The sequence below is a fragment of the Accipiter gentilis genome, chromosome 7, assembly GCF_929443795.1.
Source record: "Accipiter gentilis chromosome 7, bAccGen1.1, whole genome shotgun sequence".
Taxonomy (NCBI): domain Eukaryota; kingdom Metazoa; phylum Chordata; class Aves; order Accipitriformes; family Accipitridae; genus Astur; species Astur gentilis.
The window spans coordinates 14,113,891-14,129,331 of NC_064886.1; the positions used below are offsets into that span (position 1 = coordinate 14,113,891).

Genomic DNA, 15,441 nt, shown 5'->3' on the forward strand with positions numbered 1-15,441 from the left:
AATGATAAAATGGTGATTCTTGTACATTCCTATTTTTCTTAATGAACCCGATAGAGGAACATCCATGGGCATCTGGATGAAAAAAAGTACCACTGGTTCAAATCCACTCCAGATACTCAGGGGTGATAAAACAGAAGAAATGCATGTCTATCCTCTTATGACATTCCCTTTCTGGTGCACATGTGTGATCGATTGGCACATCCTCAAAGAGTGCTGGTTCTTACTGTAGCTCATCTGTAGTAAAAGGGAATATACTCAGCTGCCATTTGCTAGACAAAAGAATCATAAAGGTCTCTGTGTGTTTGGGCTAGGTTTGTGAGGTGGTGCACTGCAAAAGCTAATACCTTTGGGATTTGGTTACCAGTGACTTTAAAAAGACCTGCCTCGTTACAGGGAAGATAATTCACTAGCTACTACTTACACTGCAAATTAACTGTAATTGGTCTTTAGATAGAAATAGAAAACTTTTATCATTGAATCCTTCATCTTTTTAACATCCCACTATCGTTAGATTACGTTTTTTAACTGCTTTGGTTGGATCCTTTCCCTGGGCTCTGACTATGCCCTGCTTTCTAATGAGATCTTAATTTTGAGCTCACTCACTTGAAGTCAACCTTTGAGCTGATGTCCCACGTGTTCATCATTTTATCGCAGGAAGCTTTCTGAAGTTTCAGACCTTTATGTTTTTTCCATGAGAGAGTAAGCTTGGGAGGTGTTACTAAATTCCACTAAGGTAAAGTGGCATCCAATTTTCACTTAGACAAGAAATTGCTATTTCTTTACGATGTATTCTTCACAGCACGAGAGCCTTCAGCATAATACGCTTGGCTGTTCATTTCAACAGGCACGGGTCTCCAGCATTTAGAAGGCTTCACTTTGGATGCTGGTTGCACAAATGCGACGAGGAGGCAAAGGATGAGCCCAGCTGTGCCTGGTAAGAGCAGTGCCGTCAGCGACCAGTGTCACTGCCTGAAATCTGCAGAGGTGCGATGTGGAACCCCACCGACCCCTGAGCAGCTGTTGTGGAGGCTGCCGCCGCCGCCGCCGCCTTTGGGAGACGGTCTTCCACCTTCATGGCAGTACAACGATCTTGGAGCTGTACTCCCCGCGAAGATGGGGCTCGGAAGAACTCGTGGGGGCCGCGTCAGCCGAAGAGGCAGGCAGCTTGCTTTTTTTTGTGTGGCCCTGGTGGAGGCCGGGCTCGCCCTCGGCCCCGCCAGGCCCCTCCAGCGCCCGGACCTCAGGCGGAGAGGCGCAGGCTGCCTCGGCGGGAGCGGGGCACAGCAGAACGACCCGCCTCGGGCGGGCGGGGAGGCCGGGCTCCAGCCGCAGGACGTCCGGCGCAGGGCCGCGCCGGAGCGGGCCTGGCGCCGTCGGGCGGGGGTTGTCCGGGGTCCGACCGGAGCCCAGCCCCGGGGGCGGGGCTGGGGGCCGTGCGGTTCCCTCAGAGCCGGGCCCGGAACGTGGCGCCGTGGGCCGGGCGGCCGGAGCGGGATCGGCCCGGCGGGGGGCGGTGGCGGCCCCCTGAGGAGGAGGAGGGGGAGGAGCCGGAGCGCGATGGAGCAAGAGGCGCCGCCGCCCGCCCCGCCGGGGGCCGTAGCGGGGGGCCGGGCTCGGCGGCGGCGGGAGCGGAACGCGGAGCCACCCCGGGTGAGTTGACGCCAGACGGGCGGTGTGCTGTAGCGGCCCCCGGCCCGGCGGCTTTTTCCCGCCTCCTCGGCCGCCGGGCTGGGCGCGATCTCTTGCCCGCGGGCGTCGGAGGGAAGTTGCGGAGCGCGGGCGGGCCGCTGCCCTAGCCCGGAGCGGGAGCCCGCGGAGCCCGGGGAGGGCGCAGGCCCCGCGGCCGGCGGCGAGGTGAGGTGAGGTGAGGGGCAGGGCGGCGGCGGGGCGGCTCACCCGGCGGGCCGGGGGAAGCGGCGGCGGTCGGCGGGTGCCCGGCGGGGCTCCGGGGCCGCCAGGCCTCGGGTGCAGCCGCGGTCGCCTGGCCGAGCGCTCGGCTCCCTTCGCGCTGTGCTCCTTGACGGGGCTGAGAGCGGCGGCGCCTTCCTGGAAGCCTCCGCCGCGGCCGGCAGGCCCGGGCCAGCCGGCCGCCCAGCCCCGCCGCCGGCGGGCCCGGCGGAGCGCGGCGCTGCGGGCGGGGAAGCTCGGCCAGGCGTCGGTCCCGCCCGAGGGCCGGCGGTCGCTGTGGGGTCTGTGCGCGGTCCGCAGCAGCGGGTGAACTGCCGGAGCTGTCGTCGCCCGGGGACAGTTACTTCCACGGACGCGTTTCAGCCCGCAGTTCGCTGGAGCGGTCACCCTTACGCAAGAGAGAGGACAGGCATCAGCGTGCCAGTTGTGTTCTCTCTGGGCTCCTGGATAAGCAAAAGCTAAGCTTACCGCCTTAAAATCTCTAAACTTTTTTGCTAAGTGTGTCAGATGTACTTTGTAGCACTGCAGAGTTCGTTACCCTGTTGGAACTAACGGTACAGACACACCTTCTCAAGCAGACTGTACCTCTGCTGGGCATGCCAGCCATCGAAAAGGTTGTCAGTAACTCGATTTTAAGAGCCCTGTTACTGAGAGATTTTGGAATCTGGAGACTGGAATCAGTCAGTGCATCTTGGATGACAGCAAATGTCGTTAATGCAGTTCTGTTCGTTCACTGGAATACAGACTGGCGATTAAGGATGAGATATGTTATCCCTCTCTCAGCAGCCCATGCTCCTATAGTTTGATGTTGCAGCCATAGGGATGTCCCTGGTTGTCCCCAGTAAATGGAGATTTGAGATGGCTGGGTATCTATGCCTTCCTGTCCTTCTTCCTCTTCTTTCCTTGGAGCTGTTCATGTTTATTTTTGGATGTCTTTAACTTTTCTTGGAGGTTTGCACAATCTTAGACAATGTCATCCCTCTTGTGCTTTTTTCTGGTGTTGAACAAGAGCTCTTCAGGTGCTAGTGAAACACTTTATAGGTTATTTGAGAACAGTTTTTTGATAAATGAATGAGAGGGTATGCCTTGAACATTGAAAGATTTTTGTCAGCATTACGGTTGGTGGAAATCTTCCCTTTTTTGGGGAGGGGGGGTTCTGTGATCTAAACACACAGGCATGTGTTTTTTTGAAGCCCTAGGTCACACTAATATATGAGACTACTGATTGTTGTTAGTGATATCATCATTAATTATTATTATTATTACTGATACTCTGTACTACCCAAATCTTAATTTTAAAGATGTGAAATCCACTGCTGCAACAGCATCAGTCTAAGTATAGATTTCTGCTGGATATTGATCAAGTCTTTTTTTCTGGCTGCTTCAGTGTATCACGTTATTCCCCTCTTGACTGAAGTTAAAAACCTCTTCCCTGTCCATTGTGTATCCTTTCCTCCTTGCCTGGATACCAGTTACTCCCGTTCCCACTGGACAGGTCACTTAAGATGGGAATGCTGTAATGAAAGATTGCAGGTGAAGTACCTACCTCCCTGTGCATCAGTGAATGCTGTTACTGCCGTTGTGCTCTCAGATGGCATTGTGCTCTCACCCGCACTCCCAGATGGCACACATCCCTTCAGAGAAGACAACAGTTGTACTACAATAATTGAATGGTTTGTTGCAGACAACAAAATCCAGGGAGCATGTACACCTGCTGCCCTAACAAGTCTTTCTCAAGTGACTTTCCTGTTCAGACCTGGCTTTTGCTGTATTACTGATTTGTCAGTCGATTGTTATTGTGTCTGTCTGCAGCTAACTGACAGTTCAAAGGAAAAGGTCGAATTCCTCATTGATAATTTATAATTTAATTATTATTCACAATAACTAAATCCAAGATTTTGTGCTCCCTTTAGGTTATACTAGATCTTTCTTTTATATTAATGACAGATCTGTTGGATGGCAGTGGGAGCAAATGACTCTTTAGATTTAGAAGGTCAACTTTTATTTCTTGTATATGTCTTGGTGTCATACTATCTCTTAATGAGAAAATGAGCTCCTTTCTGCTTTAATTTCTCATTCTTCTTCATGTCAATTTTTGCATTACTTTCCACTCCTTCTGTACCATGTTTTCACTCTGTTTCTCCGGTTTCTTTAAGAATTTCGACTCTTTCATATTCTTCTTTGAAATGATTGACAGTAGCATACTGTATCTTGATGCTGAGGGACTGTTCCTGATCTATAAGGGCACTCTAATGAGATTAGCAAGGGCCTGGAAAATTTGAACTTCTGAGTTTGTTTTAGGCTTTCGGCATGCTCAGACACAAACTTGCATTTGCATTCATTAATTTACTTTTGAAGGTTATATCTCTGAGACCAGTGAAGCTAGATTTTTGTTTTTCTGAGAAAAGGAAAAAGCTAAGTGTCTCCTGTTCAGTTTGAGTCTGTTTTGCAGGCTACATAAATGCATCACACAAGGCATACGTGGCGTACGGCTTGTGTATTTGACATCATTGTGCTAAAGTTTCAGTAAGTGTATGCCAAATTCTAGCTGCTCTTATAGTGGAAGTATTCTAAATAGGCAAAACTAAATAATCTATTTTTATCATATATAAATTAAAAAACACATTATACAATATATATTACCTGGGTTTTTTTCTAACTTCCAACTAACTTGCTGTCAGTGTTGTATGACTGTTGGTCTGTTTTAGGCATCTCTAATGTGTCTGTTATCATGGATCTAGCCATCTCTGGTACAAACATAACTTTTAGACAGAATCTTGTCTCTGTCTTTATTTAAAAATGAAAATCTTAAGAATTGAGGATTATTTTATATTTGCTTTCATTTGCTGTTAAATTATGATGAAAGCACTGTTCTTTATTTCAGAGTGAGTTTTTCTAGAAATTTAATTGTTCTTTACAGTACTTGAATTCAGTTAGAACTTACTGAACATTCAAGATGTATGTGTAATTTCAATTTCATGTTCAATAGACTTCTGTGAATTTCCTTCATGTTTTTAATTACTCTTTTTGAATCCATTATTACTATTGTCATTTGTAACATCTGGGATAATTCCGCATTTTAACTATACTGCATGTGTAAGGTTACTTAAGTTGGTTTTCTTTTATCTTCCGCCTGTTTGATGCCTCTGTTTCTGTGAAATAGTGAATGTTTGTTCCCTTTACCTTCCCTGTGCTTTTCTTGACATTTGTAGACCTTTCACTTACTCTCTTAAATTCTTTTCTAACTTTCATAGTCTATCTTAGTCTCTGGATGTGGAGATCAATCCATATCTGGTTATCTGTAACCCATCTCTTACCTTTTCTACTTGGGTATCTTTATGTGCTTGTGTGGTGGTGTTGGAAACAAAACTGATCATGGTATTTAAAATACGCTTCCTATTGTAGATTTTTAGAATGGCATAATTGTTTATTGTTTCTTCTTTCCAAAAGATTCTTATTCTTTTATTTGTCTCTCTGACTGTTCAGAGCATGGAGACTGTTTCCAGGAGAATTTCTCCAAGGACTGTAAAATGTCTTTTGTGAGGGGTAAAGGTATGTTTGGGGCCAGTTATTGTGATAACAATGAAGGATTCCCCTCCCCCCCCCCCCCCCCCCCCCCCCCATCACTTTGCATTTAGTGACACTGAGTGTCATCTGCTATTTATTTCGCAGAATATACTGAATAGTCTTCTGTGCTCTAGGCAGTAAGTTTTATATTTGCCTCTCACTTTGCTTCGTTAGCCTACAGTTTCAGCAGCTCACCTGCATACTGCACAAAGCAGGGTGCCTTAGGTCTGTGGGAAGCCCAGAAAGTTGTATGCCACAGTCAGAAAATGAGAAAGACAAATGTGTTGCCAATGTCTTGAATTCATTAGGCAAATTTGCCCAGAAATTTGTGAGTGACACCCACAGGCATGCAGTCCCCTGTCTTCTCTCTTGCTAATGTCCTTGCCAATATAACTTTGTATATGTTTCCTAGTCTGATGGATGATACGGCTGTGATCAAAAAACACCAGCAGACACCTGAGAAAGAGCCTGTGGGTTATCATTTTAGAGTTTAGATAAATCGCCTTCAGCTATTTGGTGGTTAATCCTTTAGAGTAAGGTAAAACCTGTCCTTTACCCTGAACGTGCCTGACCGGTTGCGTGTCGGGGAAAATCCCTCTTAATAAGCCCTATGTGTAACTGACTGAAGCTTTGAAACATTAACCTGCTTCCAATTTTCTCAGAAGTTCACGGAAGAAGGGTTTAATTATATCTAATAAAGAGTATATATAACGGGAAATAGAATAATCCTGTGTTGAGAGACTGCTCACCTTATAAAAAGGACCATAGTTTTTATTATCTTCTAGTACAATGCTGCCCAGAAGGATCAAAGTCCTCATGGACCCAAGCGCTCATATGAGGAGATACCTAGTCTCAGTGAGCTTCCAGTGTGATCTGAAGTGCAATGTAACCAATAGGTATAACAATCAGAAAACCAGGAGAGGGAGAGCAACAGTAACACAGGCTGGCTTATGCATGACTGAAGAGCTTTTATAAAAAGTTACATATAGAAAGATTGTCATGGTCTCTTTTGGCTATGTCCTTATTCATCACCGGTTGGTATAATATCATTACTTGAGGTGCTTCTTAAGGAAGGACTGAGAAGAGCTTTGAGGTCACCAATTTGAGGAAAGTGGGAATAAAGAATTTACAGTAACTTGATGCTCATACCTTTTCAATTACTGTAAATAATTACATTAGGCACTAGATATATGAAAAGTTTGCATTACATACATGATCCAAATAGTATTTTACAGTGTGTTTGCAGTAATGACAGGTTAGTTTCTCAATAGTATTTAAAAATAACATCTGTACAACTTAGTTCTATCTTGGTTTTGGAATACTTACTTGAAAACAGAATTTTGTTTCTTAACTGAAGTATTTTGCAAAAAGTATATGTGAGGGCATAATTTGGTCTGCACAACCTTTAGTTTTTAAAATTATGTATGAACCAAAAAGTGCTGTTTAAATTTAGCTATGGATTGCATACTTGTTACAATTTTTAGCAACATGTACATAGCTCAAATTAGAGTGGATCTAACTAGTGTTATAATTGCACATCTCTCCAAGCTAGTATTGGAAGCTCACAGTTGCTTCTCATTTGTAGAAAATTCTTTAGAAGATACATCTTTTTCTTTAGAAAATTTTGTATAAGCTCCAGTTTAAGAAAAAAAAAAAAAATCCATTTCCTTTCTGTTGTCAAGTTCATATTTAAAATATTTTGGTATCCAATTACAGTGAAAAAACAACATAGTAAAATATTTGCAGAACAATATACTCCAGAAGCCTAGACATATATTGGATTAGGAAATTTACTAAAATGTGGGGTTTTTTTATAGAATAGTGCTGTAAGTTATGTTTTTATGTTCAAGGTATTCCTTTTGATTTATTAATGCTTTAAGGTAAGTTTTAGCTTTTTATGATATAAAATAGATTTCCATGAACATCTAAAAATCCCTTATAGAATTGTATTTAAAAAATTGGAAGTTTGACTTCTATTTTACATATTGCTTTGTGAAAATCTAACTTGTTGGGTTTTTTTCCCTATAATGTAGATTTACCAGAGGAAATTAAAACCCCATCTGTCAGAAGAATATTTACTGATGCTTGTAAGAGTACTTTAGACTAAAGTAGATGTCAGGTTAGATACCCTGATAATTAACAGAGTAAATGCTAGACTTTAAAAAATGCAGGACATTGAAAATGACAGAAGCAACAGAATTTTATAGGATTTCCTTCATATTGCTTCTGCTAGTTGGGAGGTAACTTTAGCAGTATGTCTGTTCGGTGTTGGCAGTGTTCTTGTTTTCATTGAGGCATCAAAATTGCATAGGCAGATTTGAGCCAGCAGTCCACAGAGCGAGTGTATGTTTCCAGGGACCCTTCTGTAACTGACCATCGAGTAGTGCTTCTCTTATTCACCTACAGGTTTAAGGGGGGGAATAGTCTGAATCATTGTCCAGTTTATGGGTGTCCTGCTTATGGGGTATATATATTATGCTGTTGATTTAAGGAAATTTTTTCTTGTATCTGTGAAGCAGTACTCCCAGTAATACTTCATAACAATTTGTGAACGCAAAATAACAGCTTAGAGAAATCTAGCAGCCTGGATAGCTGTTGTCCACATCCTGCAGTGGCTTAAACTTTCAGTTTCAGTGGCCTTTCATTTCTTTCCACACTATTTCTATTAAAATTCTGTTCTCACTGGGTGAAGGTTGCATGTGGCTTGGCAGGGTTTCATGGCTATTCAGAAGAGTAGCACAGACTAGCTGAAGTGCTAGCTGCTAGGAGCATGGAGGTTAGGGGGAGAAACCTCATATTCTTTATCTGTTCTTGGACTCTTGTTGAAGACAGTTTCTGTTACAGAAAAACAATAATATCCCAGAATATGGAGTGAAAAAAACATAAAGCCATTTTACAGGTTAAAATACAAGATGTTGTATAGAAGTTTTCATAGAAAGAGAAGCTCAGTTACAGATTTAAGCTAATTTTGGAAACCCATATTTAGAATAAGTAACTGTCACTTTGTTTCAGAATCCATTTGAAATGCCAGTTTTTCTGCTTTCCTGTTTCTTTTAATTTTTTCCTTTTTCTGGTGTTTCATTGAATATCTTGAGCTATTCAGATATTTTAAAATATAAAAATGCTACATATCACACGTATTTTTTTGAAAGTTGTAAAGGATTTTTTTTAAAAAGTGTCTTAATTATGGATTTGTCACCCAAGACATCATCTATATAAGCCATATTTATTTGAATAGTGTATCATTAAGTAAGATGGATTACATACAAACTAAGAAGCTCTGAGGTGTAAGATTTGTTGTTCTTTGATCAAGCATTCTCTTCGTGCTGTTGTACCACATTGTTTTCCCTTGTCCTCTTGTCTTGGAGCAGAATTTGGATTTGCTGTTCTCTGTTCTCACTCAGCTTACTGGAACTCAATGGGAATCTGCTCCCTACCATTTTCCAGATAGCGATGTGCTCAGACAGTCAGATCTTTCAGCGTGTATGGGCACTTACTTTATTTGCTAATGTTCTATCTCTATAGAGGACTAAGTTTAGCAAGCTTGATCTTGGAAGACAAACATTCTTGTAATGTAGGTTTTTCTGTGTGTTTAACTTAGTGTTTGCTTTGAGGGGTTGGGAGTTTGTTCTTGAAAAGAAAAAGACTGAAGAAAATTGTGTGTGTTTTTAACGCTCACCTTGAATATTCAGTCAGGTTGAATCTTGAGCACCTTCTGCAAGAGGAGGAGGCTTTTTCACCAGTGAAGGGAATTAATTGCTGAGTCTAATCTGAAGCAGATACTGTGGGAGCTTCTGTCTAATGTGACTTCTGTAGTAGGAGCTGGTTTCTGGTACCCTATGCTGGTTGGAGAAGTTATGCTGAGAAGCTTATGCCATCTTCTTTATTAGAAATACATGAGCTCCTACATTAAATTGTCTCTGCTAGATCCTCTTCTGCTCTTCATTTGAACCTTTTTTTGTTCCAGTGCACTAAGGAACTTTGGCTTCTTCTTTAGCATTGGTTTAGTACATACGAGTAACTTCTATAACAAAGTGTTAGGCAGCCTAAAAATGTGCATTGCCATCACCTTCCATTATATTAGTAGGAGAAGAGCAGTCGTTTCTGGAAAGCGGGGACGGCTTTTTAATGAATACTTTTTGAGTGTTGGTACTGTCATAACAATCTTTTTTTATTTGTGGTCTGAGTGCCAGAGTGACTCAGTTTTGTTTTGTGGTTCTTTCTTTTACCTAATGGTGTTTTACTGCCTTACGTAATTCTCATGATAGCAAGAATGAAATAATAACATATTCCAGAAATTACCATCATAGTTTCCTTTAAAATAGTTTCTTTTTTTTCATGAGATTATTTAGCTTCACAGGATATTAGAGGCAGAAACCACTCTACTTGGACTGAGAGCAGTCTCCTCATGGATTCTCTTCATTGTTACAGACTCACAGTATGATTCTGGGAAGATCATTAACAGCTTTGTGTTTTCATTTGTTCGTGCACAATAAACAGACAGAAAAGACAGCTGTCATTTGACTTGTGCATTCTTTAGTCTCACTAGTGCTCCTTGAGATTGTGCCTGATGAGACATGCCCTTGCAGAGGCCTCTCTACCTAGTGCTCAGTAACTCTTGGTGAGCTTCTGAAGGCTGCTTCCAGGCAAGCAGCTTCTGTTGTTGCAGCAGCATCGGTCCCTGTGGTCAGGTGGAGGGGATGGGACAGATGCCACCCGCTGCCGGCGGCACCGAGCCAGAGGTGGGTTCTTCCGCGTGACACTGGTTGTGCTTTCACTGCCAGGCTTAGTGCTCAATGCAGCCAGTTTTGTAAAGGGAAGTTATAGTTGCAGTTGATTATTTAAGTTAAGGTAGCTTTATAGTTTTTAAGAATTTGAAACATGTATGTACTCTGCCAAGATAGTATCACCTATCTGTCTTAATACCAGTTCTCATGGAGTTCAGATATTCTCAGTGGAGCCCTTCCACCTTTAGAGTTGACAAAAATCTCTATGATGACTATGACAAAACATTTTTTCGTGACCAATGCACTTACAAATGAATGCTATATAGTATGGCCACCTGGGAGGAAGTCACAGTGACAATGTAGGTCTCACGACCAGACAGGAAAACAAAACAAATACTTTTTTTGATCCTGTAACAGTGGTGCAAACAAAATATCATGTAGCTTAGGAACCAGGGAGAGAATCTTGCTTCAGTTCTATCTGTGGAAGATGTCAAAAGAGAAGATACCTGTATCTTTTTCTTAGTGTGCTGTTCTGTTCCTTCTGATAGATTGACTTGGTCCTTGTGATCAATTAAGTGCATCATACAAATATTATCCATACTAGCTGTGCCAGAAATCTGACCTACCTGTACCTAAATAAGTTGAATTTGCACTGCAGAAGTTTATTTTGCTTATGGAAATCTCAAGTTTTGTCAGAATTGTAGCAGGAAGTTATTGAGGCTCAGAACACAGCAGGATTCCAAAATGTTGTACTAGTACATGTACTTGTACTTGTACATAGATTAAAGCAAAATCTATTGCTATTGTAGCTGACAGCTTTGAAAAGGTGGCATTTTAAATTGTGCAGGGGTGAGTGTGTGTTTGTGGGGTTGTTTGCTTGCTTGTTGCCACAGTTTCCAAGGGTCATGGGTCAGGATGATCTCTGACTTTATAAACAGAGTATCACAGGAGTCCTTGCACTGGGTCTGTTGTTCACCCTCTGATCGTCACCCTGTGTTTGCCTTCTAATACTTTTCTTAATTTATGATTGTTCATTTCCTCAGATCCTTCTGAAAAATGATATATGAGAGTTCTTTAGACTGTTAGCCCTGCATTTCCTTGAGTATTGCATGAAAATTCAGCTGCTTTCAGAAATTTTTGACATGCTTGAACTTTTTTTAGTCCCAGGTAAAGTTTATACCTTTTTTTTTTTTTTTTTTTGAGCAGAATATTGCTTAGGTTAAAATATTCCACGCTTCTTATATACAATGAGCATTTCTGTAAGACTGTATTGGATTTTCTTGCCTGTAGTGACTCTGAAGTGTTGGTTCTAAGTTGCATAAAATCAAGTTTTCCACTCTTCTAGTAATTTCTAGGAACAAAGGCTAGTGTGGAAATCAGAGCAGTGTGAAAATTCATTAGTTGCTCTGACTTTAATGGTTGGAAAAATTACACAGCAGTTTTTACGTTTGCCCACTGACAAGAAACTTGCACAATGGCAGTGGGTGTGTTAACTTCAGCAGGTTTCAGGAGTAGGCAGAAATGTAAGTTCTTGGAATTAAAGAAGCTGCTGAAACTACAGAGGAAAAAAGTAGGTGAAGTTGAAAAGAAATGTGAGAAGAATGGTATTTCCTTCGGCTGCTTCTATCTTCCTACAGCAAATCAACTCCACATGTGAATCATGGTATCTCTGGGTAGTTACCTGTGCTGTCCCTGGCACTTGGGTACTCACCAACCCCATTTCCTTACTGTACCTCCAGCCATGTATGACCTTGTAGTGACTAATTAGCTTTCTCAAGGTTTTCTGATCTTTATGTTTGAACATCTACTCCTGTAATAGCTGCTGAATCTTCATATTGTGTTCTTGCAGCTTCTCAGGTCATGGCAGACTGACCACATGATGAAGTTTATGGTCAAATCCACACAAATGTGTGAGTTATTGCACTGCTTGGCATAAAGCAATGTGTTCAGCTTTAACTTTTGGGATGCTGCTCCAAGTAGAGCAATTTTCCTGCCAGTACTTGAGAATATATGAAGTTGCTGTTTGTGAACTTGATTGGTAGCAAAATAGTATGCCAGTGCATTTAAAGATGTACTGCATATGGAACGAATTTTCAAGGATGCAGAATTTTGCTTTTTATAGTGCTGTTCATAATAATAATAACTATCATTATTATTTAAGCTACATATTAGCTTATATTAGCAGGATTTCTATATAAAGGGCAACTACACAGATGACAGGAACATGGTTTTTGGTTTGGTCTACTGTAGACAGGACAAGAAACAGTACATTTACTGATAAAAGAAAATCTGAGGTACATATCAGGGAAAATATTTTAATGATGAAAATCATGAAGCAGTGCAATGAGATTGCCCGAGTAGAACACGGAGTCTCCTTCAGTAGAGAAGTTTAGCAACGGTTTGCACAAACACTTGTCAGAAAAAATTTGGTATAATCAGAAGGAAAAGAAGAGATCGGTAGTTTCTAATTTGATGCTTTTCTACTGTTGTTGACTTAAGAAACAAACAAAAAAAAGAAAAGTCTATAGACCATACTGATGCTTGAGACAGGATGTCAGTTTGCAGCTTGCTTCCCTTTCCACCTAAAAATATGCCTCAGCTTGCTCTGGTGATGTATTTAAGCCCTGCAATTGTTGTGTTGTGGTAACAATATATGATATTCTTAACCTTTTTCAGTCTACAGGACTAAAAATGGATGACACCAATCTCAATTATAGTAGTCTAAGCCTTTAATGAATATTTTTAAGTACTTTGTATGTTACCGTGTGTACCTGTTGCCTGTTGCCAAATATGATTACTGCAGAATTCACAGCTGCCTTGTAATCAGAGTTGTACAAAGATATTTTTGCTGAGTTTTTGAGGGTCCTTGAGAAAGAGTAGGGTATACATGACAAAAACAGTTACCGACTGCAAATGACTGGCTGAGGAAAATAAGGAATGTAGAAGTTAAATGAGGAGAAAGGGTGTACCAGAATGAATGGAACTAGGACTTCCAACAGCTCACTTTAAATAATAATCTTTATAATTAGAAGGTATAAACCTGTTTTTCGTTGTTATTTTGTATTGCCTGAAGTTGACAATTGGGGAACGTGGTTCTCTGCCAGTGATGACTGTTCTGTTGCTAAAATAAATTGTGTGCCCCACTAATTTGCGTGAGTATACCCAGTTCCAGAGTCATCATTCTCTTCCCATTTATGAATAGTTTGCAGCCTGCAGGTGACTGGATATAGAGGTTTGTGAGCAGATGTACCAGTGCAAGTTCTTTGGTTTGAAGAGAATTTATACACTCTTCCATTATCTGTGCACGCACGTCCTTCTGCGTGATCTACATGTCCAACTTCAGATATACAGTCATCATCTTCACATTCACACCTGCCACCTATTAAGAAAAACTTCCTTACCTGGTGACTATGCTTTGTGTTGTAGAATCAAATAGTATGGCCCAGGAGGAAACACTTGTGAATGTGTGGAGTGCAGCATACTAAAATAGACTACAGCTAGTCTTATACCTGAAGGAGGCAGTATGTCTTCTGGAAGACATCCTTCATAGGGAATGATATGTTTTATAAGGCTCTTTTGTGTTACTTCTGTATGCCCCAAGAAGTTAATAGATAAACAATTTACTTTTTTAAGAATCTGATTCTGAAATAATAATTATTTGTTCTGCAGTAACACTGGTGGCTTTAATTTTTGCTGTACAGTTTCTAATATTTTGATTTATTACTTTTTTTTCCTTTTTTGAGTAGCATTTCTTAACACTAACATGTAATTCCCCCCCCCCCCCCCCCATCCCCCCCCACCAGATTTCTTTCTTTGGATCAAAATCTTTTGGAAGAAGAAGTCCTGACAGTCCCATGTTGAGCAAAGCTGAATTTGTTGAAAAAGTTCGCCAGAGCAACCAGGCTTGCCATGATGGCGATTTTCATACAGCAATCGTGTTGTACAATGAGGCTTTGGGAGTTGATCCTCAGAACTGCATTCTCTACAGTAATCGTTCAGCAGCCTACATGAAAATCCAACAGTATGACAAGGCCCTGGATGATGCAATCAAAGCACGACTTCTAAATCCCAAATGGCCAAAGGTAAGAAAGTATATTTGTCTTCTGGGGGAAGAGTAACTCCTTTGGGATTATTATTCACATATGTAACACCTAATGTAAACAAGTGCATATATTTCTGTACTAAAGTCTGTTTTTGCCAAAAGCTCCATATAATAATAGCTTTTGTGTTTTAAAAGTTTTTTTACTTCAATTTCCTGCTGGGTATTACACTGTTTTCTGTGTAAACATACTTTTCCCAATGGGGATGTGGTACTATTTTACTGTTTTAAACCAGCATGGTTTCTGGGTTGTGAAGACCAGACATTTTTTTTAATGTTAAACTTAGTCATCATTCAGCAGCATCCAGGAACATTTTCTTGCAGAACTTCTTGAGAGGTAGCATGGAGAGTCTTACTAGTAATGGAGTAATAAGGCCTTTCAAAATAGTGCTCATAGAGAGACATCACCTTGTTAACTGAGGTATGTATCCGCTCATTCCACCTCGGAAGGAATGACAGGGATTGCAAGATCTGACTAAGTTTGAAGGCAGAAGACTGGTGGTATCCTTCCATCAGTACAATCTGTGTGCACAATGTCACTTTCGTCTCAGCCTTCAATCTTGTACAAGCTGTGACAGCTTGTCTACTGGACTGCTGGGCATGTCTTTGGTAATTCTCTCATTCTCTCACCAGGAGAGAAAGAGCATCCTGCAGGTATTTTAATTTGATGCATCTTTCTGAAGGAAAAGAGCCTGACTTTTCTTCCCCACCCGCAAGTCAAAATTTGGTGTCTTAACTCTGGAATTTCTGGAGTCAAGAAACTGCAATTTTACACAAACTTTCTCACTTCAAGTTTTTCTCTTTAGTGAGACCAGAAAACTGCTTTAGAAAAATGTTATTGAAAGTGTTTTCTAAAGCTCTACCCACTCAAAATCACAAAAGGAAGACCATGGGCCAGGGGAGATCCTCCCCTTTTGTTGATGCTATTTTTTGGAATTGCCATCTTGAATTGCAGCATTTAAATTATTGTTCTATTTTCACATTTTATTTTCACACTTAATTTTGGTACTTTCTTTTAACTTTTGTACTGCTGTTTAATCTTTCTTAAAGAGCTTTAATGTGTTTTCCCTGTTATTTTTTTACTAAGCCTGTCTGCAATTTACTGTTTGTATCAGTCCACATTAGAAAGAAACTCCTGCT

General features: G+C 41.3%; 1 protein-coding gene across 1 annotated transcript in view; it reads left to right on the forward strand.

The window, feature by feature from the left end:
• Positions 1-1,559: 1,559 nt before the first annotated feature.
• TTC28 (tetratricopeptide repeat domain 28) overlaps positions 1,560-15,441 on the forward strand; it is a 197,530-nt gene continuing 183,648 nt past the window's right edge. The window contains exons 1-2 of the mRNA XM_049805421.1: positions 1,560-1,650; positions 14,006-14,284. Of these exons, the coding sequence (XP_049661378.1) occupies positions 14,057-14,284 (228 nt within the window). The 5' untranslated portion in view covers positions 1,560-1,650; positions 14,006-14,056. The remainder of the gene's footprint in view (positions 1,651-14,005; positions 14,285-15,441) is intronic.